The sequence below is a fragment of the Spermophilus citellus genome, assembly GCF_964194105.1.
Source record: "Spermophilus citellus genome assembly, chromosome: 1".
Classification (NCBI taxonomy): domain Eukaryota; kingdom Metazoa; phylum Chordata; class Mammalia; order Rodentia; family Sciuridae; genus Spermophilus; species Spermophilus citellus.
The window spans coordinates 11,248,949-11,268,542 of NC_138182.1; the positions used below are offsets into that span (position 1 = coordinate 11,248,949).

At 36.7% G+C, this 19,594-nt stretch overlaps 1 protein-coding gene across 6 annotated transcripts in view; it reads right to left on the reverse strand.

Moving 5' to 3' along the window:
• PCCA (propionyl-CoA carboxylase subunit alpha) overlaps window positions 1-19,594 on the reverse strand; it is a 371,716-nt gene that overhangs the window by 116,595 nt on the left and 235,527 nt on the right. For all 6 annotated transcript variants that reach the window (XM_081297671.1, XM_081297670.1, XM_081297669.1 and 3 more), the window contains one exon: window positions 2,394-2,496. In XM_081297671.1, coding sequence (XP_081153797.1) covers window positions 2,394-2,496 — 103 coding nt within the window. The remainder of the gene's footprint in view (window positions 1-2,393; window positions 2,497-19,594) is intronic.

The following is a 19,594-nucleotide window of genomic DNA, read 5'->3' on the forward strand; positions in this document are numbered from 1 at the left end:
CTTTTTTTCTTTTTGAAGTTATTGAAAATGGAACTATATTTGCTTTTAACAACATGCATAAATGGGATCATTTGGTAGTATGTATGTCTTTGCATCACTCTTTTTACTGCTATTGTGATCTGTACCTATGTGGTGGCATGCACAGGGACACACAGCACCTTCAGGGGAGCTGCCACAAGGAGGAGGAGAGCAGAATGGAATGACACAACGAGAAGCCTCTGCTGTATTCGTACATATTTTTCTTTTTAAATTGGAGATACATATAGAAGATCTGCACATTTATTGTAATTTCCTCATGTGAAATATAATTTATAATACCTAAAATTTTTTAAAAAGGACTCTGAAAATGTGTGGTACCTGAGCTTTACCAAGAGCTAAATAAATAAGACTTTGTTTATATAATTTCTGGAATCATTAACTTGGATCTACACTGTCACATTTTGGCTCATTTTTTCTTGATGTGACAGGAAGTCAACAATCACAAGTCAACAATCACAGTTCTCCATTCTGTGACCTAAAAGAAAATAATCACTCTGCAGAAATCTTCATACAACGTGCCTTCACTTACCCTGCACTGTTCAACCTGCCTCCTTTCACAATGCTGAGGTCAAATGAAAGCAGCTCAACTCAAATATGCCCAGGACACAGGGCCCCAGCAGGAGCACAGGCTTTTCCCCGGGCTACAGATGCTTCTGAAGACCATGAGTACGGGAAACAGGTAACTTTTAACTATTTTTCCTTTTTAATTGGGAAATCGTTTTTTATATTATCTATCAATGTGGATATTTTTCAGGGAAAATTTTAATGCACTAATTTCAGTGTGTTTTTCTCATGAGCTAAAAAGTGAAGCAGGAGGTAATTCTAAAAGACAAATTCAAAAGACAGCACTTGGGCAATCAGATCAAGGGTTTCTAGTTTTCCAACATAGAATCTGAAGCAAGCACAAAGAACTAACAGCTCTAAGACATCACGGGGCAACCTTCTGGTTCAGGCAGGGTGCTGCTAGGAAAAACATTGAACTGCACTATCGGATTGCAGGACAGCTTCAGTAGTGACTCAATATAGAACATAAAACTGGGCCGAAGTTCACATTTTTATAAAGTCAACCTCCCCGGGGAAGACACTGCACTCTAAGAGTAATACTCTTTACTACTCTACTCATATAATCTGCTACTCAACCTGACATTTTTTTAAAAAATAATCATATAGATAAGAGGAATGTAAAGAATGACAAAAATTTATCACCAAAGTTATTGTTAAATAATTATTTAATCATTACAGCTTTCATGTTTAAGTGAGCTGAGTGAATTATCTTTTAGTGAGCAAAGCTTTAGCATTTTGGCATACAGAATGATTCACAGAACTTAAAGAAAATCAAGGAGACTTAATTTATGAATTATCTCTTTTTTTGTGGATATGATTCCCACACAAAAATGTTGGCCTCTCAGGGCCACAGCCCAGCACTCATCTGGCACACAGTAGGCCTGCAATAAGTGCTTGTGGAACAAATGAATTTTCCTGAATCCCCAGCTTGTCACATTTTCTCACTGAGACCAAGAAACCACCATGCCCCTCAAGCCTCATCAGGTTTTAAGCGAAATATGATCATTTTGAGTTTCACATCCTGTTCCTTCTTCTGATTAAAAAGTCGTTTGTTTCTCCAAAACAAAATGACTTCTCAATGCCACTTGGGAGTGCAAAGAGAAATGAGGGTAAACATAGTATTTGTCACACTAACTGCATAGCAGCTTTCTTGAGCTCAGGTTGAAAATATAAAATCATAAAAGTTCAAATGGCAACTCTTCAGGTATTTATCTGGCAATTCCCAGTTACAGATTTAAAATATATCATTCAGCACAAACACTGAAATTGTAATGAACTTTGTTCACTACAGACCAGAACTCAAACTAGTGCCAATTCTATCAGGGATGCCATCCAAGTTTTTCAGAACAAAAAGAATGTCACCACACAGTGAACTTAGCCCCAAGATTGTCACACACAACATGAAGCCTGAAGACAATGTGGTATGAGGCTTCAGGTTACATGTATGAAAAGAATGGTCACCTACCACCACAGCCATCACACATTCGGAATTATAAGTAAAGATGTTCTTCTGTATAACAAATGCCAAAATATTACTTTTCATTAAACACTCAAGGGAAAGAGTCAGGTATCAGGAAGCAGGTTTAGAAAGGAACTAAATCTAGGTATGTATTTCTAAATTAGCATAAGAAAACACAGTCTCATTTACATCAGCTTCCTGAAGAAGCTGAAACAAATATGTAGCTATGCCAGCAATTCAAAACAGGAGAATCACTGCACAGGTCAAACGTGGTTTTAAATATTCACAGATAATTTCAAGATTGTCAAATAAAGAAAGAAATAAAACTCACAGAAAATGCTGAGCCACTGCTTGATGCTATGACAGTGTGATCTTCATTGTGTAATTTTACGGAGAGCTCCCACTTAGCCACGTCTGGCTTAATAACAGGCATTCTGGAGTCAAAGAAAAGAAAAAGAATTAATAATTTTATATCATTCTTTCTCAATAAACAAAATTTCCTTTGACACTAAGTGTGTGGAGTAAAACTGCTGAAGAATGTATTTCTGAAAATTTTATTCTAAAAGGTTCCTGGGGTGGAGGGTTCAGATTTACACTACAGAGGTTTAAAAACCAGTTCAGCCAAAGACAACAGCAGTCATCAGGGGAAACTGGGTGCCTTCATTTCTCCTAAGGGCCATCATCTATCTACTTTATGAATTTAAGTTGTTTAATTGTGACAGTCCTTTGCAAATTAATCAATGCTAATTTTTTTTCAATATTTAGTTTTCATTCAAGGCAGTTTTAAAAAAAATTATAATAAATCACTATGCCATACATCTTAAAAGTTCAGAGACATAAAATGGATTAATTACTGAGCCAGCATGATCTGGCATAGGGAATTGTTTTGGTTTGATTTTTACCCCTCATAGTCAATGAGATTAAAAGCATATTAAGAATGAACTTCTATGCATTATTCCATAATGCATATAGAATGTTCCTTCATGATATGAATTAGAAAAAAAAATTACCTGAGTATATGAACTGGAATATAGCCTCAAGGAAAAATCAAAACAAAACTAAATACTAAGTGGCAGTGCTAAGTTCAAGAGCACCAAAGCAAAGTAAGTGTGGGTTTCTTCTTGGGAGCTTACCATGTATGCCTTTTGCAAACCTAGTTTTCCCCAACACCTAAAATCCAAACAAACTTTCATATCTCTTAATGATGCTAGTCTATCACATGGGTCTTTTCCTGTGTATGATCAGTATTTCACAGTCCAGGAAAACTAGGTCAAGCAGCCAGCAAAAATGAAAAACAAACAAACCATTTTTAGAATATAAATATTTCCCACAATATTTAACAAAATATAATGATTTATGAATTATTATGTATTTAGATTACTTATTATGAAATGTTATTTATTAGGCACTAAACATTAGCACTTTGTAGCATTCGGTCTCCAGCTTAAGTCAGTTTTTTTTTGTTGTTGTTGTTGTTTTTTAAGTTACAGATTATGTTTTTATTTTTTCCTCCCAAATTTCAAAAAAATTCTGTCAGTGTAAAAAAAGAAATCAAAGTCATAAAAATCATCATTAACAAATCACCACTAGTCACAATGTCCAGTGAGTGATGATTAGTAATTAAGGTGAATATCTGTATTTGGCCAACAGCCTGATCGGTTTCCTGAAGATGAGGAAATGTTTTAAATACTGAGCAGGGGAAAATGAAAGGAAAGTAAAGAAATATCAATGGTTTGTTTCCGCTGTACGTTGCATGCAAGGGCTTGGAAGGTGCTTTTCCGGCAACCTGAAGAATGTTTCAGAGGAAAGAGCTTCCCCAAGGAGAGTGATGGGAAGGGGAGGACTCCAGGAACAACTCAGGAGAGGAGAGAGGTGCAGGCAGAGAGCAGAGCAGGAGAGGGCTGGCATTCCCCAGGACATTCCAGTTCCTGCACTCGTCTCCCTGGCTGACCCAGAGACCACTAAAAGAACATGACCATCTCTTCCAATTGCTCATCTTGAGCTCACTCTGCAGTGCTGGGAATGGTGCCCAGAGCCTTGCACACACTGGACCAGTGCTCTTCTGCTGCCCTGCACCCCAGCCCACTCCTCCCTCCACAGGCTGAGGAGAAGGTGCCAGGAGGTCAGCAGAAGACCATGAAGCAACTTCTCTGTGCCAAGCTGAGCAGGAGAGGCAGACCTGCCCAGAGTGGAGGTGAGCCTTGCATACCTGGATACTCCCTGGGGTCCCTGGACTTTGTGCATCACATCTCTAGACTTCATAACTTGCTCACCTTCAAATGGCAAAACACCTGACCTTTCAGGGGCACTGTGGTGGCAGAGGTAGCCCCACAGCTGAGATCACCCTACAACCAGGCTTCCTCAAGTCACGGCTTTCCTCAGTTATCTACAATACTCCCCTGCCCACCATCCTTCACCCCAAGTCAAATCTTAACCTACCCACCACTCGAGCCCCCTTGCATGCCACTTGATTTCTGATTTTCGCTGACCTCTACATCTGCTGGGCCTGACCCTTAAGCCAAGCAAATAGGAGGCAGAGGACCAAGGCTGTGGCTATAAGCTTAAGCTCTGGAACTCAGAGAAAATGCACAAAACCTGGCCTTGCCCATTACTACTTCTGTCCCTGAGCAAATTAAGTCTTAGTTCTCTTACATAAATAAAATTAAGATAATAACAATGTCTGCAGTAATAGGGATGTACTAAGGATTAAATAGGGTGTATAAATGCTCACTTTTACTATGATGATTCCCCAAGACTAGGCCTATCCTGTCCTCTTCCTAATCGAGACCTCTTCCTTTAAGACAACTTTGGATGCCTTTCCTCCCTGCTCTCCAACAGGAGGGCACCTCCTCCTTCAGAACCGCTCCTCAATTGTAAGTTCAGTGATCTCCCTTCTACTGGACCAGTGCTACACGGCCTGCTGTCATGCTTTGACGAGATTCAGTGGCCTGAGGCGGCAGCTCTTTCAAGTAAACGGAGGAGACCGTTTTCAGTGATGCAAGTGTCCTCTGCCTCCAAGGAGGTGGGAAGTTGCTGATCCTGACATCCTGTTCCAACCCAGACACATTTTCCCACAGAAAGTGATCTTGCAGATGGTGGCGAGACACAGTTGCCACTCTTCGGGACCCAGCTACTATTTATTTTTCCATTGTTTTATTTTGATCCACATCTGTTTCGTATATGTTGTAGCTGGCCCCAGGAGGGACCTGCTGGAAAGAGCACAGGCTTCTGAGGCTATGTCTCAGCCCTTCTCTCCCTAGAAACATGCCGAGACCGCTGTCAGCCCTTTGGAACCAACACCCCCACACCTGTAAAGTAGGCCCAACAGACCAGGGTAGGGGGTGGGAAGCTGTTGCTTCTAGGCACTGAATCTGGGTTCAACTCTTCCAACAGTTTTTTTTTTTTTTTTTTTAAGTGATACATCAAGCAGTATAAGAGGCTTTGGTGTGAAAAAAGACCTTAAGAATCCAAAGAGAGTCAAAAGCAGGGAATCTCTATGAATTCACTCTTACAAACAAAATTCACTAGGATTCCTCTGACTTTCCATAGGTTTGAAAGTAGTTTTGTTTTCTTTTTTGTTTTTTAAAGAAAATGGAAGGACTGAACATATATGCTAGCTAATGAGCAAACATAAATATGTTCAGAAGTAACAACAGGCTATAATAAAGTAAAAATAAGGAAAATAGTACATATAGACCTTAAAGTATCCATGTTCTATTTCTGCAAATTCATTGAAAATATACTAATTGTAATTATCTTGAAATGCTGATTTCAGTTTAACAAACACATGCTTATGATGGTAACAAGTGCTTAAAATTATATTTTAAATTTTAGAAAAGAATCACACATATCCACAAAACTCAACATAGTGCACAGGAAGATTTCTATAAACAACTCCATGAAAGAGGGAGAAGGTCTGAGAGCTTCCTTGGACAGGCCACAGTAATGACACCCAGAACACGGTTGCCCCTGCTGGAGTCCATTTCTAGAGAAAAAGGCTGCCACCACACCAAGAGTTCAGAGGTGCAATAACTGCAACCGGCAAAGCTGATGTTAATTTACAACTTCACAAAAGAAACAAAACCCCTAGAAAAGTGGGACCCACATAAATAGTAACTCACAAACAAATCAAATAACAGCTCTCAACCGGGCCTGTTCACTTGTGATTATCACCAGCCAGCCACAATGAAGGCTCAATAAAATCTAATTTTTATATATTTAACGGTGGAAAACTGTGCAAGTTATACAAATGAAAATACATTGCTGTTACATGTCACTTTTAAAAGTAGATTTCTGTATAGACTTAAAAACTGACAGTATGTCCATTAGCAAGGACTGTGATCATCTCAAAGGCATATTATTTTAAAAAAACATTATATCAGAAAAACTAGTTTTCGATTGTGTCACTACCTATACAGGAATGAAATACTGAGTTAAAACAATGATAATAGTCAAAGAATCATTAAGAAATGCTTCATCATAACTTTCACAGTGGGTGGTCTGTAAAATGATCTAGAATAATATGCTGCATTCCACAGCCACTGAGGTCAGTTCCTGCATACAAATCTTTGCAGGAAGAAAAAGGCCTTCAGAAAGTGGGCCATTCATCTGAACCCAAGTTCAGAGAATTTCCAGCACGGTGAAAAGCTATGTTATGCAAGCACATAGACGTATTCAGTGGGGGCAGACACACCAGCTACATGGAGACTACAAAGGAGCCCTCCCATGGCTCATGAATAAGTCGAGGAAATGATCAGAAAAAAAAAAGAGAAAAATGTTTAGACAGATGGCCCACTTAAAATGCCTGAGACAGGGCATAAGCAATTTTAATGAAACTTTAGATTTAGTATATGAATTGTTTCTTATTTCCCCAGAGTGGAGGAGGAAGAAAAAAGAAAAAAAGCAAATCAAAGGAAGACAAAAATTCAGCAATTTGCTGAAAAATCGACTTTTAGCAAGTTTTGAGGAAGAGTCACAAATGCAAGTTTCAAGAGTGTAAGAAACTCATGCAAAACTGTTCTGGGAGCCATCGGCTATCAAAATGAATATGGAAAGCATGGAATGAACAGATTAAAAGAATTTTAAACAGAAGTCTACTGCCAAACCAAACAAAAATGTACACCTTATTATGTGAGAAGTTAGAACAATCAGTTCAGCATTAAAGTTCATCACTGCAGAAAATAGATAGATAAAAGCACTTTCAGAGAATCCCTTTAAAACCAGAAATTACCACAGAGGAGGATGACAATTTTGCCTATACACAATCTGAAATGTATGTATGTTCAAACACAGGAGACCTGTACAAGAATCCACCACAAAGCTACGCTGAGAAACAGGGAGCACTCTTGAGTTTGGTGATGTTAGCATTACAGATGACACACATGACATCAAATCTAGATTGAACAGTCATGTGACTTACCATCTTACCTGTTTTAATGTTATGCATACACCATTTCCTCTTTCCACTGATAAGGACTTAAGGTTCTCAACATAGATCTGTGCCACACATCAGCTAAGAAAGAACACAGTCCAGATGTCATGACCTCCACAGAGCACTTAGCCTCTTCATGCCTCAGTAAAACAGAGATAGCAAGAATACCTGATCTACATGCGGTTAAATGAGATAGAAGATATAAAATGCTTAGGCTAGTGCTGTTAAATAAGATTTCTCATCATCACCGCCACCAACACCATTATCATAATTTGTTCAGTGTAGAAATATCTGAAATCTTCCTCTATTCTTTTGACAGGGCTACTCAAGTTTTAAAAAAAATATATCAATATATAATCTGAAGCCAGTACATCAAAGAGATTCTTGTACTGCCATGTTCATTGCAGCACTGTTCACAATCATAATCAACTAAGGTGTCCATCAGCAGATGAAAGATAAGGAACACATGGCATGTATATATGTGTATGTATGCAATGAAACACTATTCAGCCATAAAAAACCTTGAAATCCTGTCATTTGCAGATGAAATGTAGGAAAACAAACACTTGCAAGAACTCACTCGTATTGAAGTGATAAAAGTTGCTTTCAAAGAAGTAGAGAGTAGAACAGAGGTCACAAGGGTTTGGGATGGTAAAGAGGAAAGGGGCACAAGTTATACAGGAGAGTAAGTTCTTATATCTGATGTCATAGTAGGACGACTACAGTTTACAATAATTTCCTATATTTTTACAAAGAATCAGAAGAGAGGGATTCTAAAGCTCAATATAGAGAATAGGAAATGTTAAGGAGTTGGAAGTGCTAGTTACCCTGATTTGATGTCACACATTGTGTACATGGGTTACATTAGCAAACCACACATCATCAACATATATAAGAAAACAATTTCCTTATATACAGTGAGATTTAAAAGGCTTAATTTGCCTTTTCAGTGCATCCACCCCTCCTTTCTCCATAAGTTAACCACAGATTACGCCTGCGTATTCTAAAGCATAATGTAAACCCCCAAAATAAGGATTCTTTTTTTGGTGGTGGGGGATATACTGGGAATGGAACCCAGGGGTGCTTAACTACTGAATTAAAACACTTTTTATTTATTTTGAGACAGGGTCTCCTTAATTGCTTAGAGCCTCGCTAAGTTGCTGAGGCTGGTCTCAAACTTGCAATCTCAAGTCTTTGGAATTACAGGTGTGCACCACTGTGCCCAGAAAAATATGGATTCTTGTATGTCACATTTTTGCTCAACATGTTCTGAAGTTCATCCATGTGGTTGAAGAGTTCACTCTTTCTTTTTACTAACAAGAAGTGTTCTATTACACTAATAGACTAAAATTAGTTTATTCTTCTGTTGATAGACACTTGGGTTATTTTCCACTTTAGAGCTACTACGAACAAAGTTATTGTAAATATTCTTTGTACAAGACCTTTTAAAATTTTCTTTATGACATGTTTTAATTTCTCCTGAGGGGCAAATCTAGAGGAGAAAATGTAAAGGTAAATGTGTGCTTAATTTTCTGCAAGCTGCCAAGCTGTTTTCCAAAGCATTGTAACACTGCAATGGTGGTGTTGTGTATTCTTGCCACCATTTGGTACGGTTGGTCCCTCTGAGCTTGTGGCTATGAAAACTCATTTCATTAAGGTTCAATGTGTATTTGCCCTATGACTGATAACGATGAGGACCTCCTCGTGTGTTTATTGGCCGTTTATATTCAAATGTTTGTCCATTTTTATTAGTTGTTGGCTTTATTATTACTGATTTGCAGAAGTTCTTTATTTTGGACATTAGACCTTTGTCAGATTTATGTACTGCAAGCATTCTCCTCTGTCACTTGATTCTTAAATTTTTTTTTCAATGTCTTTCAGCCAGAAGTTTTTAAAAATAATAGGCCTTATTTTCTCAGTTTACAATAAATTGAGCAGGAAGTCGAGTTCCCATATCCATCCCCACACCCTCCAGCCTCCAGTTTCCCTATTACTAACGCCTTGTATTAGTGTGACATGTTACAATAAGGAGCCAATACTGATCCAATACTGATATGAGCTGAAGTTCATACTTTAGGGTTTATTCTGTGTTATATATCCTATGAGTTTTGAAAATTTATGATTCTATGTATCCACCATAACAGTGTATTCTGAATAGGTTTTCTGCCCTAAATATTGCCTGTGACCCACCTTTTTACCCATCTCTCCCTCCCCCAATTGCCCGGCAGCCACTGATGGTTACTGTCTCCCTATTTCTGCCTCTTCCAGAATGTCATAGCTGGAACTGTATAGAAGGCATCCTTCTCAGACTGGCTTCTTTCATTCAGCAATATTAAGTTTTTACCACATCTTTTTGTGGCTTGATGGCTCATTTCTTTTTATTGCTGAGTGGTATTCAATTGCTTGTATGCAGTGTATTCACCATTCACCTACTGAAGGGCATCCTGGCTGCCGCTTCTCTGATTGGGAATTGTGGTTAAAATGCTAGAAACACCCACATGCAGGATTTAGTGCAGGCATTCATTTCCAATATGTTGGTAAATGCCAAGGAGCACGGCCACTAGATCTTTTGGTATTAGGTTCAGAAGATACTAGTCTTCTGAAGGTTTTATGTGTAGACCTAGGACTGATTTCTAATTTCCTTGCGTGGTAGGAAATGGGATGGGCGCTAGCTAATACAAGCAAATCTGCAGACCAAGTCCTGCAATTCAGTCCACCTATAAAACTATATTACATTTTCTAGGCCCTTTTGCATTTCCATAGAAATTTCCAAACCAACATGCCAATGACATCTACCTCCTCCCCCAAACACAGACCTAATGGGACTGTGAGTGAGCCTGCACAGAATCTCTACTTCAATGTAAGGAAAAGTGACATCCTGACAATATTTTCCCCTCCAATCCAAGAGTAAGCTGTATCTCTTATTTATTTAGATATTGAATTTCTCTCAAAGAGTATGGCAATCTTGAGATCTTTTTATTAAATCTATTCCTACCTTTGTTTCAGTTGTATGACACACTTCTCAATGAGTTTTCTTAAGTAACCCTCTAAGTTGTCCCAGAGAACTTTCTTTCCAACCTTTGTGCTATAATTTTCCCATGTCTTCTTATTCTTACTAGTAAGTCTAGAATACATTTTGTTCAAATGCTTGCCTAAGTTCTTTTCTTTTATGCTGCACTAAATAGAACTTTTTAATGTGTGTGTATTTTAGCTGTCCATGGACCTTTATTTATTTTCATGCGGTGCTGAGAATCAAACCCAGTGCCTCACACATTCTAGGCAAGTGCTCTATCACTGAGCCCCAGCCCCAGCCCATACATTAAATAGAATTTCAGGTTTCATTTTCCCATTGCTTCTAGTTTACTGAAATACAATTTACTTTGACTGACTTTTTATCCTACAAACTTGTTAAATTAATTAGCTCAGGAAATTATAGATTTCGTAAGGGTTTCTATGCAAATGATTATGTCCTATATGAATCAAAATGATTACTTCTTCCTTTGTGTTTAGATGCCTTTGTTTCTTTTTCTTTCTCCTGCTCCATCATCAGAATCTCCAGAATAATACTGGTAGAACTGATAAAAACAGACAATTTGTTCTTGTTCTCAATCTTAAGAAAATGACATTCCTTGTTTTTTCCAGCACTTGTTCCCCCTTGCTCTCTATCCTTTCCTTTTGTGGCTCTTAATAGATGTAAATTCCATTTCCTGATATTATCCCACAAGTCACTAAGGCGCCCTTCAACTTTTTGAAAGAGCATTATGGAGGTATAATTAACATACAAAAAAACCCATATGTTTAATGTATACAATTTGTGAGTATTTTTGGACATATGTATATACCCATGAATTAATCACCACAATCAAGATAAGAAACCTATCTGATCTCCACAAAGGGTCTTCTGTCCTTGGGCTTCTCTTCAAGTTTTGGAAACATCATTTTCTCTTTTTCGGACTATATAAACTCGGTGCTTCCATCTTTAAAACTGCCCCTTCTTTCTTCCATTGTCGCATAACATGCTTTCCCATTCTGTGGCAGACATACTGCGTTCTACATCGGGAATTTCTACTTAGTAATTCCTTATAGTTTCATTTCTATGCTGATATTACATCTCTGTGCCCTCATTTTGATCTTTAATACTTGAAAATAATTTTAATAGCTGTTTAAAGTCTTTACCCATGATTCCAACATCTTAGGAATCTCGTGGTTGGTTTCTACTACTGCTTTTCTCTTCAGCATAGGGCACCTTTGCTCTTGAATTGTTTGCCAAGTGGATTTTGCTCAAACACTGGCTTGTGGTGCAGATGTAGAGCTCCAATACGCTGCCTTTCCCTGAAAGTATCATTACAGCAGGCAGTTCAATTACTACTTACAACTGAATTTATGGAGGCTTGCCTTTACATTCTGCTAAGATGTGCCTATTTGGGGTTTTTTTGTAAGTAAAAATTCCAAACTTTTGATTCTAGAAGCAAAATTTTCTCCAAGTTATGGTCCTTCTGGGGTGCTAACAAGGTCCTCAAATTGGTGAAACTCAAAATTCCCAGCATTTTTGTCTCCTTGGTAGGCAATATGAAATTTAAGCTCAGTTCTCTGGGCATTCTAACAGTGTTTACATGCTGGACTCCCCAGGTCATCTTTATGCAGAACTCCTGGGTCCCTCTGCAAATTTCTTTATGCATATTTCAAGGGTCAACCAACAATTGGAGGGAAGCTAACTTCAGATATGAAACTCCTCATCCTGTTGCTCCCTCTTTGTTCTGATATCCCTGCTCAATTTCTAGCAGTGATCACAACTTTGAAGATCATCATCTGAGACCAGAAACCAAAAAAACAAGACTGGCTTTGAGTTCCAGCCATACCAGGATGCTCAACAGCAATTGCTCTCAGGAAAAGTCAGGTAAATACACATCCACTGGAGGGTCACCTTGCTTTTTTTTTAAAATATTTTTTTTAGTCGTAGTTGGTCACAATGCCTTTACTTTATTTATTTTTATGTGTTGCTGAGGATCAAACCCAGTGACTCGCACATGCTAGGCTTGCACTCTATTGCTGAGCCACAACCCTAGCCCCTCACCTTGCTTTTAAGGGTCATATTTAGGTGTTCATCCACATCTTTCTAAGGGACATAAGTTTTTTTCTATCAGCAATTGACATGTGAGAAGGGTTTCTTGGAAATATGCTACAGTGCCATGAGAGGAACTGGAACTTTCCTATGCTGTTTGAACTTTATGTCACATTCAGAGGCAGAGAAAAGAAAGGGGAGAATACAGGCTCCTACCTTCCAGGTGGCAGCCCAGGAACACTTGGCGATTCTTCTGCGCCAGATGCTACTCTGTTCAGTAAACTGAGAGCAGTCACGTAAACTTATTTCACAGTTATGAAAAGAAATACTCTTTAAGAGAACTCAATTAGACCAGAAGAAAGATATAATGCTGTCTCACTTAATTCCTAAATTTTGAAGTTCTATCATAACTTCAGGAAAACAAATTCTTAAATACCAAATGAGTAGCAAACTATAAATAGCTCAATTAGCTTTACTGAGAGAAAACTCACATGCCATAAATTTAACCTACCTTAAGTGCCAAATTCAACAATCCTCAGTATATTCTCAGAGTAGGGCACCTGCCTTCCATAAGCAATTTTAAAGCATCATCTCATTTTTGTATCCTGCATCCTTGTACAAGTCACGGTAGTTCGAATAAATTTTTTAGTGAACTCCTCAGGATTTTCTAGATACAAGATCATGTCACCTGCAGATAGTTTAACTTCTTGCCAATTTAGATGCCTTTTATTTTTTGCTGTGGGTTTATTCTATGTGGCCTTCACCAGTCTGAGAAAGCTGCCTTCTATTCCTGTTGTTTTTTATTTTTAAATCATGAAAGGACACTGGATTCTGTTAAATGTTTTTCTTGCATTTGAGATAATCTTGTGGGATTTATCTTTTATTCCATTAATTTGGTATGTGAAATTGCTTGATTTGGGGATGGTAAGCCAACACTCTGTTCCTAGGAGAAGTCCCATTTGGTTATGGGCAGAACCATTTTACATATTCTTGGATTCTACTTTTTGATGTTGTTTGTTTGTTTTTTTCTGTGCAAAGCTTCATGCATGCCACACAAGCACTCTGATACTGAACTCCATTCCCAGTCCTTGATTTGCTAATATTTTTAGATTTTTGCAATATTTTTGCTAATATTTTTAGATTTTTGCATTAATATTTGTGAGGGATACTGAATTTTCATTTTCTTCTTGTAATATCTTTACCTGCTTTAGGTATCACAGTAATATTGGCCTTGCAGAGTGAGTTCGGATTTTTTCTCTTCGGTTTTTGGAAGAGTTTGTGAAGGATGACTGGTGTGACTTTGCCAGTGAGGTCGTCTGGCCCTGGACTCTTCTTTCTAGGAAGTTTTGTGATGATTCATTCAATCTCTCTCCTTATGATAGGTCTGTTCAGATACTCAACATCTTGTGTCAGTAATAGCCTGTGTCTTTCTGGGAATGTCTCCCTTTATTTAATTTCATGGCATATACAAACAGTATTCCCTTATAATCCTTATTAATTAGAACTTGTTCATAATATTGTAAGGTCAGTAGGTACACAGCCCCCCCTTAGTAAGTTGAGTCTTCTTTTTCTCTTGGCCAACCTCTAAATCGCTAAAGATTTTCATTCTGGTAAACTTCCCAAGAACAAAATACTTCTTTTATTGATTTTCTCTCTTTTTTTTTCTATTCTCTATTTCCTTTATTCCAACTTTGATCTTTTTTGTTTAAACAAAACTCTATGGAATTTCTTTTTTTTTTTATTAGTTTTAATCAATTATACATGACACTAGAAAGCTCTTCGATTCATTGTACACGAATGGAGCTGAATTTTTCGCCTCTCTGATTGTACATGAAGAAGTCACACCATTCGTGCAGTCATACATGTACCTAGGGTAATGACTGTCTCATTCCACCACGTTTACAACCCCCTTCATCTTCCCCACTCCCCTTTGCCCCATCCACACTTCCTCTACTTATTCCATGCCCTACTCCCATTATGGATTAGCATGCACTTATCAGAGAAAACATTTGGCCTTTGGTTTTTTGGGGATTGGCTTATTTCGATTAGCACAATGTTCTCCAACTCCACCATTTATCTGCAAATGCCATATTTTATTCTTTTTTAATGCTGAGTAATATTCCATTATGTATATGTACCACAGTTTCTTTATCCATTCAGCTACTGAAGGGCATCTACATTGGTTCCACAGTTTAGCAATTGGGAATTGTGTTGCTATAAACATTGAAGTGGCTGTGTCCCTGTAGTACACTGTTTTTAAGTCCTTTAGGTACAGACTGAGGAGTGCGTCAAATGGTTCAACCCTGATCCTTAGCATTCCCTTCCCTCTGCTCCTACTGAAATTAGTTTGCTCTACTTTTTCTAGTTTCCTAAGATGAAAGATAAGGCATCTGATTTATTTCTACTCTTTTCAACGTTTTGTGTTTTCAGCTCTTTATTTCCCTCTAAGTACTGCTTTATGTGTACCTATAAGTTTTCAAATGTGGTGTTTTTAAAAGCCCTATTTGTTTTAATGTTTTTAAAATATATTCTTATTTCCTTTTGACTTTTTCTTTAACTTATTGGTTATATAATTCTGTATATTTACTAATTTCTCAAATTTCCTTGGTCGTTGATTTCTAATTTCACTGAATTGTTATTTGAGACTGTATTTGGTCTGATTTTCAATCCTACTAAATTTACAGAGGCTATTGGTGGCCTATTGTACTGTATCACAGTATATACAGCCTGTCCTGGAGAACATTACAATGCACTTGAGAAGGGGTATAATCTGCTATTGGTGGATGAATTATTCTATAGACATCTATTAGTTCTACTTGGTTAATTGTATTGTCCAAGACTTATACTTCCTTCCTGATCATCTGTCTAGTTGCCCTATCCATTATTGAAATTGGGGTATTAAAGTCTTCAATTATTATTTTTATTGAATTGTCCATTTCTTGCTTTGTCTCAGCTTTGCTTCATATATTTGGGAACTATGTTATTAGGTCCACATATTCAGACTTGTTATGGTTAATTGACTTTTTATCATGATAAAAATAACCCTTTTTATTTCTTTTTTTTTTAAAGAGAGAGAATGAGAGAGGAGAGAGAGAGAGAGAGAGAGAGAGAGAGAGAGAATTTTAATATTTATTTTTTAGTTCTCGGCGGACACAACATCTTTGTTGGTATGTGGTGCTGAGGATCGAACCCGGGCCGCACGCATGCCAGGCGAGCGTGCTACCGCTTGAGCCACATCCCCAGCCCCTCCCTTTTTATTTCTAATACCAATTTTTACCCTAATAGTTTGGTACCAGCATTATTAGTAATAAAATACTGATATCAGTATTACAAATATATTTTCCTGAAACTGCTTTTCATCCTTTTTACTTTCAGTTTTTTTTTTATTGCTGTACCAGTGACTTGTACTCTAGCTCCTATTTTTTTTTGAGCAGATTTTCTATATACTATTGCAATTAAGTTAGCATCAATCCAAACACTGTTTAAAGGTAAGTTATTAATTATAATGCCCAGTATAACTACTAAGAAGATCACTTTAAAAAATAGTAAGACAAAAATCAAGAGAATTAAAAGAGAACACTAGAAAATATCTATTTAAAAGGAAAAGCAATAATTAATGGAGGAATAAAGAAAACTGATATGACATACAGAAAACAAGAAGTAAAACAACAGATGTAAATTCTATCTGATGAATAATATGATGAATATTAGGTCTATAAAGACTGAACCCATCAATCAAGCATAGATAATTGACAGAGTGGATAAATTTTAAAAAGATAGGTGCTCTACTCAGAGATAGAGCAAGAAATTCAAAGACATAAATAAATTGAAAGTTAAAAGGATGAAAAGCAATACCAGGGAACTACATTTGTAATACTGTCTTAATTGACATATGTTCAATTGAAGACTGACCTCCCCCTCAAATCTATCATTGATACCATGTAGTGTACTTTTTCAATTTTATTGTTATCTTTTACTTTTACTTCCAATTTTATTGTTATTTTACCATTTATATCTGTTTATTGATATTTTATATTTAGTGAATTATGGTTGCCATGTTGTCCGTTAATTCTTCATACCTCATTTCATGTAGTTCTTTAAATGTATTTGTAATGGCTTATTTCAAGTCACTGGGTAACAAACCCAACAGTTAGTTAGGCTCCCTCCAGGACAGTTCCTAGTGACTTCTTTGTCTGTGAATGGGTAGGTCATACTCTCATGTTTCTTTGCATGTCTTAAAACTCTTCATTGAAAACTAGACATTTTAGATTTTTTTTTTTTAAAGTGACACTCTTGGAAATTCGGTTTCCTCTCCTCCACAGGACAACCACCTGGACTTGGTTTTTCCCCTGTGGCATCTGACAGAGTGTAGAGTGTCTATCAGATCTGAAGGTGCCTCAAGGACAGGGACTGTTTTGTTGTAGCTGTTAAGCACATGCGTTTTATCACCATGGAGCATTTTCTTGTTTTGGGGATGAACTAATTCTGAAGGCAAAGATTTGGAGGGATTTACTAAAAGAGGGATTTGAATTGAAACTTTGGAGGGATTTACTAAAAGAAGGTGACCTTTGTGAAGTAGATGGTCAGAATGCTAGTCACCTAGATCAATTCAGGATCATTAGTGACATATGAAAATTCAAAATAGCAAATCAGTCTCATAGGCTGTGAGTAACCAGAACATCCAACAAGGAACCAAATCAAGAGTAAGAGAATTTTAAAACATACATGCACTTAAAAGTTAAAAGAAAGATGGAAGCCTAATTCAGAATTTGTCCTAGAAATTAACATGAAATCTTTAGTGATTATATAATGAAATATAACAACAGTTAAATCTACTGTACTAATATTTTTCAAAACAATAATGCTTTCAAACAATATGGTTTAGTATTCTCTGCTCTTCTTTTTCTAACACATATACTTATGTGTCTTAGTATATTCCAAATTTTACAGAATCTATTCATAGAACAAATTTCACTGAAATATTATTTAGGATAAAGCTGAAAATCTGAAAAGCTAGTTATATAAAGAGAAATTCAAGTCTAGTCAAGTCAATTAAAAGAATCAAGAATAAAGTATGTAATTTTATCTTATTAATCTATTACAAACTATTTATTTTAAAGAAAAGACAGTACTAAAGGGAACTGAAAAACAAGAGGTCAAGGAACACACTGCCCAAATCATTTCTAGAACAGACCCACCTTCCCGCCATTTTTTTTTCTTTCTTGGTACCAGGGCACTTAACCACCGAGTCACATCCCCAGCCCTTGTTGATTTATTTTTTATTGTGAGACAGAATCTCCCCAAGTTGCTTAGGGCCCTGCTAATTTGCTGAGTCTAGCTTCAAACTCATGATCCTCCTGCCTCAGCAGAGCCACTGGGATTGCAGGCCCATGCCCCCATATCCAGCTAAAACAGACCTTTAATCTTACTCTAGTATATCTTCTACTTAATCCATCATCAAATATATAACTCTTTGTGGCCTTTACATATGCAAAATAGACAGAAAAAGTATTATGCTAAAAATGAAGTTATATCTTTAAAAGACATATTTTTCTATTTGTACCAATTCCATTACTCTTTAAATTTTTTATTTATCTCACTGACAAATCTTTCTAAATCGATTTAAATCCTTCTTCGGAACAAGGCTGAACACAAATATATACAAATATTGCTCCATTACCTACAGAAAATTGCTTTACACAGATCGGCTAACTTGAATTTTTAATAATAATCTTTGTATTATGTAAATTAATCTTTTGACATTTTATTATAAATGCACTGATGGTGTTGATTTAGTTTCAATTCAAAAATCAAGGATTTCATTACCCTATAAAACATATCCAGAGTTCAAAGTATTTAAGGGGGGTTAAACAAAATGCAAACATTTAATGCAACATTAAGCATGTGAAATAAAAACTTGATTGCCTAAAGAAAGCATGCTATGCTGTTACCCTGGTGACAGGTTAAAAAAGGGATTGTGAGCTGAATAGCGGTATGATATGAAATTAAAATGTTTCACATTGAACAATCCAAAATGAATTGGGAAAGGTTAGAGTAGAGGAGAGAGAAATCAATTCTCCAATGGCAGTGGTGAATGGGACAGAAGCATGAATAGGATTTGCCAGTGGGGTGCAACAGCTGCCAAATATCCTGCAGCCAGAGAATTACAATAATACTGATGAAGTGTGCAAGAGCTTTTGGAATCATTGCAGGGAAGAGAGAAATTCTCCTACAATAATGAGGCTATTCTGTCTCCCATTCAGCTCTTATAGTACAATCAAATTAAAGAAAAATATTTAAAATGCAATATTTTGCAGAAAATACGTATATATGGATATAATAGGCCATTTTTATCCACTTGATTAATATTCTGTGCTTAATATCACTGAGTCTTCTAAGTCATCCAAGACATAGCCATATTAAATAAAATACCATAACAGAGACAGTAAAAAGTAAAAGGAAATGACTGAATTCATGTTTTCTCCCCTCTTATTGCTTTTTAGGGATTTATTTGAGCAAATGGAAATAAGTATTTCCAAAGACATAGCCTGCCTATGTGTGTTTGTAAATATACAAAGTATCATTTTTATTATACATTTGGTTATTAGAATATCAACTTCAATGTGGTAATAATGTGGCTTATCGGAAAATACACATGAAACAAGTATTATGTAAAATCCATGTTTTATTTTTATAGATGGTGTACACGGGTTATAACATGGCATCCTCCTTTTAAATTCAGAAGACATTTAAACAAAAAGGCCAAAATACAACTATATAACAACATTGGTTTTTCCTTGGGAATTATTTTCACATGGCTACTTTTTTCTGTGTTCCTTTACCACTGGCCTTCAATGATGACGACTGCATTTTAAAACCTGAAACTTTTATCATCCAATTGAAAACGTAGTCACAGGTAAATGAATTACATATCTGAAACCAGAAAAGGCCACATTTTCTTAATAGCAAGAAAAAAATCTCAGATAATTTCATCTGTCAGGTTGGAATCACTAGGACATTGATCCTCTATTTTATCAGG